Genomic DNA, 20264 nt, shown 5'->3' on the forward strand with positions numbered 1-20264 from the left:
AAAACACATCCAATATCCCCATACACTCCACAGCCCCCATCATGACTCTGAATGTTTTCTCTCCAAGTTTGTCAAACTAAATCCACATGGCCAAATCAAATAGATTTTCTGGCATTCACCTTGCTCCATCCTTCATCCTACCTCTGTGCATTGCATACCATTCCCCACACCCTTATTCTCCACATTTCCTCCTGTCACAGTTCTCAGGGCACCATACTCTCAAGTCATTTATCCAGCATTTCCAGTCAGTCATTCTCCAGCTCCTTCTCCTCTAACCCCTAAATACTGTAATGCTTCAGGGTCAGTCCTGGGTTGATTTTTTGAGCCCTACACTCATTCTGATGACTTTAAATATATATTAACAATGCACAAATGTATATCCCAGCCCCCTTCCTCTTTTGAGATTCAAACTTATATATTCAGCTTGACTTATCTAGTTAGATGTCTCACAAGCATTTTTTTTTTTTTGCCAGTCTCATAGGAATTTTAGTTTCTATTTGGGAAGAAAATAATAAAGTCTTATAGTTACAAATGACTATAACAAAAAATGATTTTCAATGAATGATAGAGATACAGCATAAATAGATCTCCATCTGCTTGCACTGTCTTAAGATATTATCTTGGCTGAAATATTCCTCTATCAATGTCTGTTAGTTGTGTTTAATAACTTAAGACATATACATTCATCACAAATAAAACTGTCCTTCTACCCCTCACCGGTTACACATACGTTCTGTGCTTACCCAATTCCACCCACTGTAGAACTTTCACCATTCTTTCAGATCTATTTAAAATGTCTCACAAGCATTGTGAATTCAGTTACATCCAGAATGGAACAACTGGTCTTCATCCACAACAGCCTATCTGTTTCTCAAGTTTTTCCCGTCTTAGAAAGTGATACAACTGGTACAGTGGCTCAATTTAGAAATCTGGGAGTCATCCTCAACCCTGTCCCTTACTCCTCCACATCCCAACTATTCTCAGGTCCTGCCCACTCTCCCTTGTTTCTATCTCTGATATCAACCCCCTGGGCTAGGCTTTCATCCTCTTTCACCTGGGTTCCTGCAGCAGCTGAATAACGGGCGTCCCTGTGTCCACTGGGCACTTCTGCTGTTCCCACAGCTGTATCGTGTGTGCCTGCCCTTCCCTTAATTTGACTCTACTTGTGGACTTTTTAGTTCCACTTTAAGATCTTTCTTACCTCAAGGCCTTCGCACAGAACGTCTCCTGGCCAGAATGTCTCCTCCTCCTGCCTTTCCCGTCCCCTGACACCCTCTTGGCTAATGTTTTCACACCTTCCATGTCGCAACTGAAATGTCACCTCCTCCTAGAGGTTTTCTCTAACCAAGAACCTGAATGTCTACCTCCCACCGTTAGACTGTCACATTACAACTTGAAATTTTATATTTATTTTTATTTATTTCATATCACCTCTTCCATAAGGCTAAAAACTCCATGAGATCAAGAACTGTGTCTTTTTAATGATTCGACATTTAGTACTTAGTCCAAAGTAAGTAAGTGAAGTCGCTCAGTCGTGTCCAGTTCTTTGCGACCCCATGGACTGTAGCCCACCAGGCTCCTCCGTCCAGGCAAGAGTACTGGAGTGGGTTGCCATTTCCTTCTCCAGGGGATCTTCTTGACCAAGGGATCGAACCCAGGTCTCCCACATTGCAGGCAGATGCTTTACCCTCTGAGCCACCATGGAAGCTCAAGAAAGCCTAACAAGAATGATCTGTTGAATGAACAAATTTTATTCTCTTAACCCTGCTTAACTAACACTCATAAGCCTGGCAGCATAGCCCCATCCTTTTCATATGACACGTAAGCTTCTCTCTTTGTTGACATAAAAAGGTGTGGGTCTTTGGAGTTAGACACATCTGGCTCTGATACCCACGACTGAACCTATCGTGTGACTCTACGTTAGGTGCTAAACCTCAAGTAGGGAGACAATAGCTGTCTTATAGTAATATTATGAAGATTAAAATGAGAATATCAATATAAAGTACCGACCATAAATGCATTCAGTACAAGTTATCTCCCTTTACTGCATGCCTCCTAATAAGCTCCAAATACTTTTTACCTGGATTGGGAAGTTGGCACCCACTCCAGTACTCTTGCCTGGAAAATTCCATGGACAGAGGAACCTGGTGGGCTACAGTCCATGGGGTTGCAAAGAGTCAGACAGGACAGAGTGACTAAGCACACAGCACAAGCACTTTTACCTCTCACACACACACACACACACACACACACACACCTTAACAGTGTTGCACGACGTGAGCCCATCCACTCTGCCCCTCTGAGTCTTTCCGAGTCTCTGATTGTGACTTTCTAACTAAGAGGTTTGCCTTTGGAGAATGAGATACTTAGCGATGGAACAGCACCGATGATAAACCAAATACATAACTGTAGTCCTAAATAAATGGAATTTGTATTATAAGGGCATGTGCTCAAATATATTTGGAAGTAACACAGATAGAAAGGCAATAAATAATATTTTTGAGGGTGGAAGGCATTACTCTGAAAGAAAACAGCAGATGGCAGCACCAGATGCTGGAGACGTATCTGACGGGATTGCAGCTCAGACCTCTAGGACGCTAAGGGTAGCTTAAAACTGCAGTCAGAGAGACAAATCTTCCTTAAAAAAAGAAAAAAGACTTCCCTGAAGAAAAATAATGCCTATTTTATAACATAGTATCGGATTTTTAGAAAGAGTGTTTCACATGTTATCATCAAAATAATAAGAAAATAACCCCAAGCATTATGTAACTAATAAAAGGTAGTTAAACAAAGCCTTCATTCTGGGTTGTAGTAATATTTAATTAAGTATCAATCTGTGTTGCAGTTAGCCAGGAGGGCCTTAAGTCAAAGACTGAAATACTATCAGCTTATAGAAAAGGGCAAACTTTTCCCCAAATATTAAAGGCAAATATTAAAACATGTTCACTCATATTAAAATAAGGGTCAATAGTGACCTTCATTCTTGCACTTCCAGCATCACTTAGGGCACTGCTTGCTAAAACAGAAATCAAAGGATCACATGTTAAACTTTAAACTGATAATCTCTAGTTTCCCACATTATATATCAAATTTCATCTGCAAGTAACATGACTTTTAAAATCTTGCTAAATTGGATATTGCTTGCTCAGGCTTTGCTTCTCCTAGAGGGAAAAGGGGGAGTGCGATGCTGCTCTGACATCACGTAATAGTACAGCAAACCCTTTTAAATAAAAATCCACTTTGTGGCCGTCATTCCTCTTTCATACTGCTTGGTGTCTTACAACGTCACTGCAATCAAAGAGAGTGAATTCAGTCTTAGATTTTGGATGACAAGCAACGGGATAAGTTCAAACCCATCCCGTGGTGAGTGGCAAAGCAGCGCTGGCGCAGAATGCCCATTGATGACGGGTTGGGGGGATTGTCTTAGGGATCTCGGCGGTGTTTGTTTGTTTAAATTTGACCAAAGGGTAACAGGAGCATTTGTCATCGGAGAACCGAGCCAGTCTACGCAGGAGGAACACTCTGAGCGGAGGGTAACTCACTCTGCCAGCGAAACAGTCATTGTTGCCCAACTGCAGTGAACTGTTTCCAAGTTCTGTGGTCATAATTCTGAAAATGTTTTTCTCACCTGAGTTCACTATGAGATTGAGCCCCCTGAAAACACTGGGCAAGATTGCTGATTCTAACATGAAGTCAGATCAAGGATTCTAGAGGGAAATTGTTCTAACTGGCACGAGGAGAAAGGAAGCAAACGTCCGAACTGAAAAAACCATGCTCACAGTCAGCCAAAAGTCGGCCGCCACAGGCAGATGAAATTCTGAAATCCAATAATGCACAGGGCGTTTTCTTTATGGAAATGAACGATTCACTGCAGTATCTAAATCTTACATAATACAAAGAAAAGAAAAACAGCAATAGATAGAGTCCAATCGCAACCACAAGAGAAAACTACGTTCCCTGGGAGAGGCTTTCTGCCGAAAGCGCAATGCAGTGGCAAATGTCTTTTCAAGGGAAGGAATAAAGTCTGTTGGTTCAAGAGGTCTTATTCCTCTTGGAAGCCTAGGAGTTTTCTCCATTTTAATGAACCCTAGCTTGCTCCAGATCTGGCAGCTGAAGGGACCCTAGGTTGGATGACCTTACTATGCCCTCCACTAGAGCCTGTGTGGTCCCCAAACAGGCCAACGCACATCTGACGGTGGTGGGTGCCAGTTTCTCACTGACATGTGCCTTTTCAGGTCAGGAGCAGAGTTGGCTATGCTCTGACATAGCTGTCGTGTCCTCTTGATGCCCTTGTTTTGACGGACTCCCTCTGATCTAAACATGAAAGTCACTGACAGCCATCACTGGCCTCCCGTTCTGACAGGAGACTCAGTGAGTCAGGAGGTATCCTCCTGTGAAGCTGGGCGCCCAGGCCAGCCTATTTTAGCAGTTGTGACTGAGTGAGAACATGCTCTGCCTCAGCCTGCTGGCTCCACTCTTGGGAGCACAGAGTCTGTGTTACAACAACCAGCATGAGCATTCTGACCACACTCTTCCCTAGCTCAAGTTCTGTAATGAGAACATTTAAAGAAAATGCATACAATCAGGAAACAGTGCTGAATGTCCGAACACTAACCAGAGTTCTTGATTTGTGGCTCTAAGACATGGATTCTTTCGCTCGCTGAATCCAGACCCCACACGTTTTGGAAGAAAAGCAACAGCCAAAAGATGAGAAAAACAGTTCATGTTTATGAGACCAGCCTGAAGCCCATGCCACACTTATGAGTTTGGGTTTTCATTCGGCAAAGAAACTAGCTGTTCTTTCTTCAAGTTCATCGGAAAATATGCCCATTAGTCTGACTCTTCGGCTTTAGAATCATTGTTTTGGAATCTTCTGAGCCAGTAAGTGAAAGATCATTTCATTTTAAACATGGAAGTTTGGAAAACGTGCCTGACATTTGCCCAAGTAATGCGACTAAAAAAAAAAAGTAATGAACAACAATTGGACTAAAAACAAAGGATGCCTTCCCACCCCCCAATCAGTCTGGTTTAACTGTTTACATTAGCTTGGGTTACCCTAGTTTCCTGAAAATAGTTCACTTAAAGAACCCCTCCAGGTGGGGTGTTTCAAGCAGCAAGTCATAGAGAGAAGACCTTGACCGCCTCCTATTTCTCATGATTTGATGTTCTGTAAAGTGTGACATGTGGCTAGACAACCACTTCCCTGACTTCATGGCAGAAGGAAGCCCTTATCTTGCAGGTAGCCACCCTCATTAGCAACCTTCCCCAATCCTGGTTGATGATGAAATTTCAGGTCAAGACCCAGTGACACTTCACTATATAGGCTGGGGGCCCCTAGGGTCATGCTTATTTACAACTGCCCAAATCAGGGGTCACAGCCTGATGTCTGACCCAAACACGGGGTACAGAGCAGCAGCAGGAACTGAACATTTCCCAGATCCATGAACACACCTAGTTGACTCTTAGTCTGGGTGGGGGTTAATTCCCCATATACTATAGCTGTGTAAGCATGAAAAGAAAACATGCTGCACTTTCAGTTTAGTTCAGTTCAGTCGCTCAGTCGTGTCCGACTCCTTGCGACCCCAGGAATCGCAGCACGGCAGGCCTCCCTGTCCATCACCAACTCCCAGAGTCTACTCGAACCCATATCCATCGAGTCGGTGATACCATCCAGCCATCTCATCCTCTGTCATCCCCTTCTCCTCCTGCCCCGAATCGCTCCCAGCATCAGGGTCTTTTCCAGTGCTGCACTTTAGAGCATGTTTATTTCTACAAGTGCTTCAGTGCTTAATTACTGCTAAAGTCATTTGGGGTTTTTGACACAGATTCTATTTTAGTACGATAAACTCAGCATAACCTAGTGTTGCCAAAAGTGAATTCCTAAGGTAGATTACTAAAATAAACCAGTAATAAATATTGGCTGTTGGAATGGGAATTATATCTCTGTAATGTAGACACAGCATTACTGACTCATTTTCAAATAACAGTCTCTCCCAAGGATTATTGGTATGAGGGATTCAGAGAAGAAAGAAGTCCATCTCTCTTTTAGGCAGCAGAATGAAAGAGGACCAGGGTTCACCAGGCAAGGATATTTTTATATCTGCTATGCCAGTGGAGATATAGCCCCAGTGTCCAACAGGGGGTCAACTTAGGTTTCACTGAGGCAGAAATGGGCATTGAAGGAAAACCATCCTAGGGGATGAGGCAGCTGATTCCAGGGGTATTGTTCTCTCATTCCCCTGGAGGTAGAATGTATCCCCAGGCCTACCCGATGCACATCATGTGGCACAAATTACCTTATCAGTCACAGGGCATGCTGCCATATTCCTCTGAGGCTTGGAATTAGTGGACTTTTTCAGACCACCTCTACTCCCTAATGTCAAATCCTGAAATTTCAGTCCACTAGGTTGAGCTTTACAACTTCTCTGGTGTACTGGAAGGCGGTCGGGGGCAAAGGTCCGACTACAATTTGGGCAGGACACGAGCTGACTTTGATGTGGTCCTGCGTGGTTGGGCTGTCCAGTGGGGAGGGGCTGAGGCTTCTGTGGGAGTGGCTGGCGGAACTCCCTGGGGAGTCGGTCATTTTCTATTTTCCACTTTTCCAGGCATTGGGGCTCATGGATAGGAAGGGACAGGGTACCAAATTCCCTCCCACAGATGTAGCAGATGACAGTCCTTGGTCGGGTTGTGATGCCACTGGAAGCTTTCTTGAGACCAGCAAGATCATCAGATCTGTCCGGGCTTGGTGCCCTAGGCCCCTCAACCTTCTGCTTGCAGCTTCTCTGATGAACAAGAAGCCGGTCTGGCAAGAATGTACGGCCGCAGGACTCACAGGGCAGCAGCTGAGCCTGGGAACTCTGGAAGGCTGCCTCATTCACTGCCTGAAGGTTGTAGGACCCACTTCCGCTGAGAGGCGGTGGTTTGGAAGGTTCTGGCCTCCGCAGGTGCTTGGGCAACTTGCTGTTTTCAACACGCCATTTCTCCAGGCACTGGGGTTCGTGAATCCCAAGGGACTGGGACCCAAATTCTCGGCCACAGATATAGCACACCCGGAACCCGGGCCTGCGGGATGGGATCACGGGAGGCCTGGGCTGGCTTTCAGACATAATCCTCCTACTGGACTGCTTTGAGAGAATTACAGTTCCAGGTCTGTTTTTCCGAGGGTTCGTCTTTATTTTTCCACCCCGATTGTCATGCTCTATTTCTGGCAAGAAGCTAGAATGGGACTCACCAAATAGAACAGCTTGGTTTATAAGAAAGGTGGGCTTTTTGGAATGGTGGAAAGACTGTTGCAATGTGGAAACCCTTTTCTCCTCTTTTCTTTCCATTAACAAAGAAGGCTTTCTCTAGGGCTTGCTCTGATTTCAGGCCAGACGCATTTTGGGCTTCTGCTTAGAGTGAAGGTTAGTCAGGTTGGCTGTCCTGGGGTTCCACATCGTAGCCAGTACCTTAGACCCAAAGACTGTGACTCAGAGCTTCATTGCAGGGCAGCAGTCTGGAATGCTGGAAAGTCCCCATGAAACCTCAGACGCCTCCAAGATCTGCAGGGGAAATATAAATCAAGAAGTTACGGCACACACACATTCATACACACACACATTCACGTGCACACAGGCACACACACATATTTTACGTTGATAAAGAACAGTCATTTTTTTTTTGACTGAACATCCTCTTTGGCTATCATAATAACTACACATAGGATTTGTTCAGTAACTGTTGGAATAAATATGAAAAACATTTCTGTTATGAATTGCACTGTTACCATATCAGACAAAAGCAGTGTTCATTTGATACTGCAAAGGAAGATGGACAATTATTGCACATCTCGACACATATGGTATGAACCAGGAGGCATGGTGGTGAGATCATGCAAGAGAGAACTGAGGCTTCTGAAAACTAGATTAATGAAACTGCAGAGCAAGTACAAAAGACCTCCTTCCATTACCTTAGGGATTCTTTTTAGTGCCATGGATCCCTTTGTCAGTTCTTTGAAGCCTATGGACCTCTTCCCAGAATAATAATTTTAAAAGCAAAATATAAAATTCTTACTAGTACAAGTGAAACTAATTTTATTGAAATAATTTATCAAATATTTTTAGTTGTGATCTCTCTTTTACTTGAGCTGTAGTCACAGGCCAGACTTTTTGAGTGTCCATGAGCCTAAGATTAAGAACCAGCAGAAGAAGTAATTAAAGCTTGAATAGGAAGATTATCAGGAAGCCTTCAGAATGAGTTCAGCTTCTTCTAACCCACCAGGTATCCACTCTTCTTTATTATGGGACTGGAATATTAATAAATTATGGCTGTAATTGTCAAGACAAAAAAGCAACCTTGGGCTCTATTCTTCCTGGTGGTCCATCTGTACACCTTCCCTGGGATGAAGATGCTCAGACTTCAGCTGATGTTCCTTTGACAGCTGTTGTGTTCATGTTCTTGTTTTACACAGATATATCTTCTTATAGACATCCATCTACCCCTCTGTCAAACTATCTTTTTTTAAATAAAAACATGGCCAGCTATCTTCCTAAACTAGAAGAAAGGGCTGATAAGATCTCATTACAGTCAGAAGCCAAAGGAGTTTTTACCTTGGGGAAAGGCATGAGTCAGTTTTATCCCAGTCTACAACCTAGCTCAAGAAAGATTATCTTCAAAAGTCTTAGGACCTTCTTCATTTCCTGAAGGATGACCTCACTCCGGATTAGGGGTTCTTTAGCATTGGCTCCCATTCACAGAGGGAGCAGCACCTGATCTGAGGCTAGACCCTACAGTCCTCGGCAGACACTTGAGTTCAAGCACCCCAAGGACAGCTGTGCTGGTTATATCAGAACTCTGTTCAGGCATTGTGGTTGATAAGGGACAAAAAGCTGTGAGATCTGTACTCAGTTCCTGCATTTTGGTGCCAAGAAAAGTGTGAATCTTCGCAATTAAGGCTACCAAATCAGGTCTGGCATAGAAAAGGAAGGTATTCGTCATTTTGACAGATCCTAAGACAGTGATATTAACACATGTGACAAAAGAATGTGCTGGCCCCAAACAGAATGACCAACACAGAAAATGAAGCTTAAAGAAGCAAAATTTATCACTTGATCATCACCATCCAAAAGAGAAAGTGGCTCTAGAGAACACAAAGAATCCAGTAAAACTATTTCACTAGATTTTAAACATCACATGGGTAAAATGATCCCCCAAACCACTCTGCTTTGTTGGTTCTGATTTCTTATTAACCAAGGATTTCCTGTTTTAGTTTCCCATTTTCCCTGATACCAAGAAGTTGCAGATAGCAAAAGTATTTAAGTAGGAAAAATCACTGCAATCAAATAAACTAAACTTGTGAAACCTCCCTAAACTTGCTTACAATCTTCCCTCTTCACCATGCTGCTCCCCGCAGATGAGAATTCTGAGAAAGCCCCATGACTTGCTCCAATAATTCATCCATCTCTTTTATGTTAAAGATAACTAATATTTATTGAATGCTAACTATTCATCAGACATTGTACTAATTTTTACATACATAATTTTAGTTAATTCTCAGATGATTATCAGACAGGTATTATTATTTTAATTTTTACAAATGAATAAACTATGACTCAGAAAAGACAAGTAACTTGCCCAAGACAGTCAGTTTCTAAATGACAGAACTGGGAATCAATTCCAGCTCTCTTTGGCTCTAGTCCTCGACTCTTTCCATTATTCATTCTGCCTAAAATTCCACCGACAGAGCTTCTTAAGTTTTTATCCCTATTTTAATGTACAATTCATATGCCCCATGGGTTTATGAAGGTAACTAAGCTCTCACCCGCTTTTATGCTCCCTTTTAGAAGAAGGAAGGGGTGAGAGGGAGGAGGGGGATAGGGCACAGAAGAAAAGAAATCTTTGAGATGGAAAAAGCAGGTGAGAAATCAGGGTTACTAAAGACAGCGTTTCTCCTTAAAGCAACAGGGATCATTTTATTTTGCTGTGAATGGTTTTCTAGATGAAGTTATTCTCTGTATGATGTGCAAAACATACCCTTTCCTGATCTCACCAGTATCCTTAAGAAAAATCTGTACTACTAACCACAGATGGTGGGTGAGGAGAATTGGGGTGCAATAGTGGGTGCAGAGTGAAAGTGAAGGCTGCCCAAAGGCGCCAGATTGGCATTCAGTCTGCAGCCGTGTCGCTACTTTGATTAGGGATGGATCTTTATGCATGCAGGCATTCATGCATTTTCTCTGCAGCAAAAAATGACAAAGAATCATAAAATGCCCATTGAATCTTTATCTTTTCTTCTTTAATCATCCTCATTCCTCCTTCAATGCCCTTCTGAAAATTGTCTTATTGTGATTAAAGGTATCAATGTATGGAAAATGAGGTAGCTAGGACCAAGTGAAATTTGGGGAGACTGAGGTGTTTACTAGAAAAATTTATGATATTTCTGCCAGCAATTCCGCTAAGGCAATGCAACAAGGCACAGCATGGTCATTTGCTCTATCCTATAAGTTCTAAAAGTGAAAGTGCTAGAAAATACTAACTACATATACTTAAATCACTTAAGAATTTGGCCTGTCACCCAGACATGTTGTAAAGCAATGTTGCTAGTTTAAAAAGAGAACCACTTTGCAAAGCCAGCCAGTTTCACCCCAAGCATCCATGGAGAAATGTTCACTCCAATTGGCCTGAATTATTCATTTTGACCATATTTGCACATAGGCCATTTAAAGAATGTCTTGGAAGGCATCATGTTTTATCAATATGATGCCATTTTTCCATGCCCTTTGGACTTCATGGGAAGGGAGAGACAAACTTACGAGGATGAATATAATAACCATGAAAATCTAAAAGCTATCTTAGCATTAGGGGGCATTTCTCTAAAAGAGAGGGGAAAGAACACAAATAGAAATGTTCTACTTGTTCTTCTAAAAAATAATTTAGTTCTTTGAAACAAAACAAATGTGTGATACATGACCCCTTCTCCGCTAGTATAGAATCCAAACCCTTTAAACAGACAAATGAATAAAAATGAATAAATAAGAAAGGTAGACTTGGGTTTTATGCTGCCTCTGAGAAAAATTATAAAATAGAGAAAGTTTGTCTTCAATGTCCTCCATCGACCCCATTCAGTAGCCTCGCCTGCTCAGTACCCTCATATACACTCTAGTCTTCTTGCTAATGAAATCTTGCTTTCAAAAAAGAGCTGATACACTCAGGCTTACAATTGATGAGGTAATATCCCTCCCAGAGTCTGGCAGAGACAGCTAGTTTCCTATTAATAGTTATGCTGCCCAAACTCCCTCAAGTTAACAGAGCCCCACTTTCTAGCTGGCACATGATTTCCAGCCAAAAGTCTGCAGTCTTCTTTGTAGCTAGTGGAAGCATTGTGTGGCACTTGTAAAAACTCTTCTTGAAAAGTAGGGGACCAGTCTACTCCTCTTCTCTTCCTTCATGATGATGACTGATGGCTGGAGTTCTAGCAGCCATCTTGGGCAGGTTATATTCATGTAACACTTAACATGACAGGGTAGACATATGGATGAATTTGGATCCTTGAAAATGCTACAGCCATCTTAGAAGCTCTGGAGTGACTTCCTTGGGCTTTATTTACATAAGAGAAATAAATTTTTTTTTTTTTTGTATTTTAGTCACTTTTTAAAAGAGTCTTTAACTCCTATGAAAACCTAATACTAATTGAGTTATAGTTTAATAGTTATCATGGAGCTAGGAACAAAATGAATTCTAACAGTGATATTTCAAATTTCAAGATTTTTTTTTTTTTTTGATGAGAAAAAAAGTTGCAAGGGTTTATAGGGCAAAATTGACTATTAAGTATATACTTTCCCCTAAAAATCAGAAATGAAAAAGCTTGGAATTGTAAATACTGAGCCAATGGTTCTTAAGAAACTGATTCACAATATTTCCTTTTTCAGAATATTTTTTTAGAAAAAAATTTAATGACATTTATTTCAGGAGAATAGAACCTCATTTTTCCCATGAGTTTTTGAAAGATTGAGAAGGCATCATTGTTGTGCCAGTTGTTAATGCATTGTCTCTGTATTCCATACTCTCTCTTCTATATCCAGCTTCGTGATGCTGGCACTGGGACACTGCACGCCCCATTTCTGCTTAGCCAGCCAGCTCTGCATTATGATTTACTAATAGTACTGGAAGGAAAAGGTGAGGTTAGAGAAGAGAGAAGACTTGCATCTTTTTAAAGGGTTTCTTGTCTACTTTTGGTTCCTGTATCACCCCAGCAATACTTCTTTATCCCAGAAAAAGCAGTTTTTTCCTGAAGCAGCACCTGAAACCAGTTTACAGTTTTTCCAATATTTACAAATCAAACTGAATTTCCCCTCCCCCACCAGGCAGCACCATCAGCCAGACTGTTCTTCCTCTTTGGAAATAAGATTTTTGGCTCCCTAAGGGTCTTCTAAATTTCTAAGTCCTAATAATTCAAACCTCTTCCCTCTGTCCTTCAGCACTAGGAATGGTAGGTAGCTGCTGCTTCCCTTCTATAGCAGTGCTTTTTTTTTTTTTAACTCTGCTAGTTACCTGGGTAACAACTTCATTCCTGGTCAACAACTCTTTATATTAAATTCTCTCTGTTTAAATAACTAGTATGGTTTCTATCTCCTGACTGATACAACTACTCTTAGAATATAAGTAATAAAAATCTGTGATATTCAAGATGCATATTAGCTTACTATTGCAATAAATATAAACTAATTATTTCATAGTGTCTCAGAAACCATGATGCTTAATATTCAACTCTCAACTCATTCAGACCACTGAAAATATACCTTTATAATGTTTACACAACCACTAGCTTTCAAAAGCTAGAAAATGTTATTCCTCCATTTGTGATCAACTGAATAAAATCAAAAGGGGAAATCTGCCATTTTAAGCATATTTGTGTTTTTCTTAAGTTTATATTATACTCTTCCTCCACTGACTACCTCGCCATGAAGCCCCCCCCCCCCCCCCCCCCCCCCCCCCGCCACAGAGGGAGTTATAGAGTATATCAATCACATTCACAGATCAAGGATGGCTGAGAAGTGTTGAGGGGAGATCAATAACCAGTCAGTCTGGCTGGTTCCCTACACTCCCTTCTGGATGAAGCACCTGGGCCAGTCGCATTTGCAGTTCCCAGTAGTTTTGATGTATGCAGACAGAAGAGCAACTGGGAACTGGATGTGGTATGGTTTGGGAAAGACAGAAGCAGTGTCTGAAAGGTAAAAAATGGAAACACTTTCAGAAAAGCCATTTAGCCTGAGGCAGGATTTTGATGTAATCTGGCTGTCCATATTGATATTCCCAGGCTGATTTTTTTACCTGAATAATTTTTTTACCTGAATAATTTTTTACCTGAATAATTAATGAAAAGTTTCCCCTTCTTTGTCTCTCCTTCACTATGAAGAACTTTAAACCAAGATATAAATTCTTTCACTTTTATTTCATCTAATTGTCAGGTGTAGACATAGTAATCTATGGTGTTAGGAAAGCTATGAAAGCTAAAAATGGGAGAAATGCATTCTTTATGCCTCTAAGTAGAAACTTCTGCAAAGACATTTTGTGTTAAGGCTCATAATACCACCCCATGAAAGCTATTGTTAGACCAAGCCTGCAATTTTCACTCTATATTGAGTATTCAAATCACAGAGTACTCAAGAATCATAAATGCCACACAGGTGTGACCGTGTAATTGCAATATTAACATTTGGAGTGGTGGAGAACTGGTTATGGAAACCACCAGGACAGTTGCATTAGAGGCCTATAATGTACAGAAATCCAAAGGCTAGACAAAGAAAGTGGGTGAGTCAGGCCACTGAATAACAAACAAATCTACATAACATTTTTTTCTGACACCTAGGATAGTTCTATCCCAATAAAATAACTATTCCAGTAGTTTTTTTTTTTCAAGACTTTAAAGAAATAGTTCATAGGCCAGATATGGCTCAGAGATATGCTCTTTTTGGTCTGCATAGAGTTTAAAATGTTTGAGCTAGTTGCCATTATTTTAAAATTTACAAACATCACACAAAATTGTGACTTGGAGTTTCTTTTGAAAAAGTCAAAGATCTGGCCTAGAGGCCATCTTCCAGTGTGGCATCATTGCTGGGATACAGAGTAAGGTTGAGCCTGTAGATCGGACAGCCAAGCTTTACTCTTGAAAAGTTGCTCATCAGCCCCTTGTTCAATTCACAATTCATGCTTGATTCTCAGACTCATTTGAGTTTGTAACCTTTTGTGATTTTCACTTTAAAATGTCTCTTTCCCTCATTTTTCTTCTCAATTGAACATTTGAAAATCACTTTAAGGAGCACTTGCTCTCAGAAAACTGAGACCCCAGTTGAAGTCTTCTCTAAATGGAGGTAAGTACTAAAAACATGCCATATTAACTGGTAAAAATTCAGAAGGGAAACTTCCTAGTAAAACTTGACTCAGGATGAAATACTTGGTTCAGGGAGGTAGGGAAATATCCAAGGCAAAAAAGAAAGAATCAGTGACCTGAGAAGGAATTTTCACACATTATTAAAGGGCCATAGGAAGTGATGAACCTAGTTTCAGAAAGAAAAAAAATCAAGAAGCCTGTGTTTAGATCAACCACAGGGGAGATGATAAAAAGGGGAAAAAAAGAAAGAAAGGGAAAAAGAAAAACACAAACAGGCAAGAAATGTGTATGTGGAAACCATCTGAATTTCTTGGAAACATTCCCGTAATTGTTTAGTTATTCATTGATATAATAAGAGCTACTCTTCTGCTTTAGACAGCAGCCCCTGATTTACCATTAAATGATTCCCCAGATGAAGAATGCTGGATATCTTAAGTTATTAGATACAGAAAGAATCAGTCAATAAGAAGAACCATAAGTAAGCTACTAATAATAAAGACTATTGTTGCTTTTCCAAGATTTGGGCTGGAAATACTTCCTGGTAGGGATTTTAGAATTTGATGACATTTTTCTTTCTTCCAAGTTGACCACTGCATCAAGTACCATCTAAGTTAGTTTAAACTGAAAATGTGTAAGAAGAGCACAGTAATTCCTTTTCAATAAAGAATGACATATTCAATATCCATTAAGTGTTTAAATTTGATGTATTGATAAAAATGGGGGTGGGGGAACTACAGATACCCTTGTTTAAGTATTAAATTTTAAAGAGAATTAGAAATAGGTTCATTGTTTACTAGTTCCCATCATGTGATACGCTGGCACACAGTTCCCACTGTCTTCACACTCTTGATTTACTGTCTCAGAGGGCTAACTCAGTGCAGTATCTTTGGCAAAGACTTCCAAGCCACAGAGTATTAGTATCAGAAGTACAGTCACTAGACTAGTGCCTCCAGGTTGAAACAAACACAATGACGAATGCAGCTGCCCTTGATGGGATGTTCCTGGCCAAGACAGACTGGCAAAAGACAGACAGGCCTCACGGTATTCTAGAGGAAACTTTTTAAACCACATCACCCTCTTACCCTCCAAAAGCCTCAAAGTTGTGTCTTAGCTCTACCCACCTCCAGGAAGTCAGTGCCTCCCAAAGCCTGGCTGATGCTTAAATTGATCATCATTACTGTTCATTACAGACATCAACACCCTTTGTTAATAATGCTCTCTCCACCCAAAGCTGTTTCTGAGGAAAGTCACCGGGAAGGAAGTCAAAAACAGGGCAGAGCCCGTAAGGCAGGCTGAGTTTCTGCTATGTGTGAATGAATGCGCTTCTATTTTCTGATACGTGTAGCATGTCTTCTCTGGAGGTGACTCTGGAGACTGGGTCATTTAGGTACATCCACCAGCTGAAGACTGTTTCTGAATAGGCTCTTTTTGTTGCTCTGCTCCCTGCATCGCTCATCCTCCCATGTATAAAGAAGTCATTAAAAAGCTATTGTTATTCATTTGACATTTCTGAGTTTTGTGAACAAGAAACTCTTTTCACAGGCCAGATGGTTTGAGCTTGTTGATGGTTAGAATCCTCCACTCCAACCTCTTATTGCCCAGGAAATCTTACCGAGCCTATCCCCGGCTGGAGAAAACCACTAAAAAGAGACTGCTGGTGTCTACGAGAAATGTGTTCCTTCTCCGTGTCCCCAGAGCCCAGGCCAAACATAAAATGTGGTTGACAGCTCTTTACTTGCAAACGTTCTTAGCTTGTAGTTTAAATATTTTGTGGTTTCAAGTTTACTGAGAGCCTCCTTCCACCCCACGCCCAATAACTATCAAATAGCAAGGAAGTCAGTGAGAGTATCAACTGCTTTGTTCTCTTTTCCTTTAGTAAACAAAAAAGAAGACCTGTATGTATTTTAAATTACACCTAGGATGGAAAAATTGGAATATTTGACTAAAATAATTCAATTTAAAATCAACTCTTTGAATGCTATTTTCTCCTCTTTCGTTTCTACTGGGCTTTTTCTCCTCCCATCGCCTGTGTTCTCTTTCTCTTTGTTTCACTATTTTCATTGTTGGTCTGTCTCCACTTTAAGTCTAGGAAAACAACCCTATGGCGTTAAGGATAAGGTGCCATCTTCAAGGGAGTGAAGGATGCGGCATCTTGTGGTTGACCCCACTGCTAATTTGCTCTGGAGGGCTAAGGCAACACAGACTGGCTCCACACTAGTAAAGCATGTCTTACATTTCAACTCCATTATATTCTGGAGAAAACAGGATGAGAAGTGATAGGCCCCGCCTAATCACATGAGTTCTCAAAAGTGGAGAATCTATCCATCTGGTGACAGAGATGGGACAATGGAAGGAAAAAGGGACACAAGGAGCCATTGCTGATGCAAAAGTGGAGGACTGGGGCTGTGTGCAAGCAATGTGGGTGGTTCGAGAAACTGGGAAGCGCAAAGAAACAAGCCAGGGTTTCAGAAGGGATACCGTCTGCTGACACCTTGATTTTACCCCAGGGTACCCATGTTGGGCTCCTGACTTATAAAATGATAAGACAATGAATTGGGTTTCTTTTAAGTTGCTTATTTTATGGTATTTGCTATAGCAGTAATAGAAGACTAAAACACTCCCAGAGAAAGATATCAGCACTGTGAATGCAGCCTTCTGAAGACTGTTGCTCAACTAAGTTTTGGCCACCCTATGACCCAGAATCTTAATAGTCAGCTCAGGGTCACACCCAGTTCTATTCTCCACTGGAAACACCACCAGAATGACTTCCTTCCAGGGGCCTTGCTGAGAAGCCCCAGTCAGCTCTCTATAATGAGAATTATAGTACAATTCATTCTAGAGTAACAAAACATAAATATTCACATAACATTATAAAGTGGGTTCAAGGATCTCTGTCTAACTCTTATGAGAACCCTCAACCAGTGTGACTGAAGAAATAACCCTTCAGATTTTGCATTCTCTTCAGTGTGGTCTGTCTTTTCTGACCACAAGTCAAGCTTGCTCTTCCCTGTCCTCTTTGACTGTATTCATTGTTTTGATATCTGCACATTTGCAACTGGTAGTTCAGTTCAGTTCAGTTGCTCAGTCGTATCCGACTCTTTGCGATCCCATGAACTGCAGCATACCAGGCCTCCCTGTCTATCACTAACTCCTGGAGTCCACCCAAACCCAAGTCCATTGAGTTGGTGATGCCATTCAACCATCTCATCCTCTGTTGTCCCCTTCTCCTCCTGCCCTCAATCTTTCCCAGCATCAGGGTCTTTTCAAATGAGTCCGCTCTTCGCATCTGGTGGCCAAAGTATTGGAGTTTCAGCTTCAACATCAGTCCCTCCAATGAACACCCAGGACTGATCTCCTTTAGGATGATCTGGTTGGATCTCCTTGCAGTTCAAGGGACTCTCAAGAATCTTCTCCAACACCACCGTTCAAAAGCGTCAATTCTTGAGCACTCATCTTTCTTTATAGTCCAACTCTCACATCCATACATGACTACTGGAAAAACCATAGCCTTGACTAGACAGACCTTTGTTGACAAAGTAATGTCTCTGCTTTTTAATATGCTGTCTAGGTTGGTCATAACTTTTCTTCCAAGGAGTAAGCATCTTTTAATTTCATGGCTGCAATCACCATCTGCAGTGATTTTGGAGCCCAGAAAAATAAAGTCAGCCACTGTTTCCCCATCTATTTGCCATGAAGTGATGGGACCAGATGCCATGATCTTCATTTTCTGAATGTTGAGCTTTAAGCCAACTTTTTCCACTCTCCTCTTTCACTTTTATCAAGAGCCTCTTTAGTTCTTCTTCACTTTCTGCCATAAGGGTGGTGTCATCTGCATATCTGAGGTTATTGATATTTCTCCCAGAAATCTTGATTCCAGCTTGTGCTCCCTCCAGCCCAGTGTTCAGAAACTTGATTTTAATATATTATGCTCCAGGATAACTGACTACATTTCTTGTCAAAGTGGCACATGCATAAGCTTTCTCTTCAAATCATGAAAAGCATTATAACTAACCTCAAGAATGTTGAGATTTATTCTCAGTGTACCTTCCCAATTATTTATATCAATTATTCACCATTCTTTTTCCTTTCTCATTTCACCTATCTTACCACACACACACACACACACACACACACACACAACCACTCACATCCATCTACAAACTCATATGTACACATCCATTTACATACTCATATTTATCTACACACTCACACCCATACACCTTCATACTAACATGCATCCACTCACACCTATCCACACACACTCAATCACTGACACCCATGTACACCTACCCATTCACTTACATCCATATTCATACCACATCTAACAATTCATACATCTATCTATATACTCACCCCACACCCATCCACTCACATTCATGTACATGCCCACACCTATCCATTCACCATCCTCAATCCTAAAGGAAATCAACCTCAAATATTCACTGGAAGTACTGATGCTAAAGTTGAAGTGCCAATACTTTGGTCACCTGACACAAAGAGTTGACTTGTTGGAAAAGACCCTGATGCTGGGAAAGTTAAAAGACAAAAGGAGAAGGAGGCAGCAGAGGATGAGATAGTTGGATAACATCAACAACTCAAGGACATAAATCTGAGCCAACTCTGGGACATAGCAAAGATCAAAGCAGCCTGGCATGCTGCAGCCCATGGGGTTGCAAAGAGTCAGACAAAACTTAGCGACTGAACAACAACAAGAATCTTGATTTCCCTATAGGAAATGGGGAAATTTTATATTTTCTTATAACATGTATAACATACAATTGAAAAAAGATCACAAATGAAGAAATGTTGAGAATATCAACATTTAACATTCAGAGACTAGGGAAAGGAAGTTCTTTGGTTTCCTAACAGGATCCATTATAGAGTTTACTCTAAAAGTACATTTTTAGTAGGAAAATAGATCCCTCTGATTTACAAAATGTACTTTGTACCTAATTTCTTGACTATGTATACTACACACCCAGACTTGTATATTCCTTCCAGTTCTGAAGTTGCCACCATGTTCCCATCTTATGTTGCTAGTAGCTGACATATGTCTAAACATTTTTGCTGAAAATCTTGACAAATACATCTGGACTAGATAGCAAATTTCTGCTATAAAATTTTGCTGCATTTAGACATTTCCACTTTAAAGTTTCCACTTTAAAGAACTTTTGCAACAAATTCAGGTCTATTTTAAACACTAGGTCCAAAATGTCTATCAGCGATGGAATCTTGGGATATGTAGCTTCTCTATGCCTCAGTTTCACTTACATTTTGGAACAATGATTGATACCTTGCAGAGCTATTGTGAAGATTAAAAGTAAGATAAAATGCTTAGCACAGAGTCTGGTAGGGGATAAATATGATATCATAATTGTTACTATATAGTTTAAATAGGTCTTCTTTCCCATATTATCAATAATAACACTGCAGGCTGAAAAATGTAATTAGGTAACTATAGATTTTTAAAATTATTCTTCCTGTTTAAAAATAGTCTGAGGAATTCCCAAGTTTTTATTCTGTAGCTAATTCAAAGAACATTTTATTCATATTTCATTAAAAGACACTTCAACCTGTAGTCCTGAAAAGGTAAAAAAATATTGAAAAATTTTGAGAAATATGACTACATTTTCTAAAGTTATCAGATCAAAGCAGTATGAAATACTTCAATTACGGTGCTTCTCATACTGATAGCCCCTGCTAAAGAAACCTGCCCCTTCTCCTCTGGACTGATAGCCGTGGGTGATTATGCTCTGTAGAATATTATTCAACTCCCAATCCCCAAACCAAGCTGATTGTATCAGAGCTTGGGCACTGGACAAAGCTATCCATCATAGGCTCATCAGCAGTAGTCTATGACATGGCTGGACACGAACAGATGAACTGATTCAATCAC

At 40.8% G+C, this 20264-nt stretch overlaps 1 protein-coding gene across 3 annotated transcripts in view; it reads right to left on the reverse strand.

Moving 5' to 3' along the window:
- The window catches only part of ZNF475 (zinc finger protein 475), a 61161-nt gene that overhangs the window by 19669 nt on the left and 21228 nt on the right, over positions 1-20264 (reverse strand). For 2 of the 3 annotated variants that reach the window (XM_070465117.1, XM_070465118.1), the window contains one exon: positions 6297-7541. In XM_070465117.1, coding sequence (XP_070321218.1) covers positions 6297-7328 — 1032 coding nt within the window. In that variant the 5' untranslated portion in view covers positions 7329-7541. Of the gene's footprint in view, positions 1-4706; positions 7542-20264 lie in introns of those variants that run through there. The other variant, XM_070465119.1, reaches the window with a different exon arrangement.

Source organism: Odocoileus virginianus, chromosome 3, assembly GCF_023699985.2.
Source record: "Odocoileus virginianus isolate 20LAN1187 ecotype Illinois chromosome 3, Ovbor_1.2, whole genome shotgun sequence".
NCBI classification, from domain to species: domain Eukaryota; kingdom Metazoa; phylum Chordata; class Mammalia; order Artiodactyla; family Cervidae; genus Odocoileus; species Odocoileus virginianus.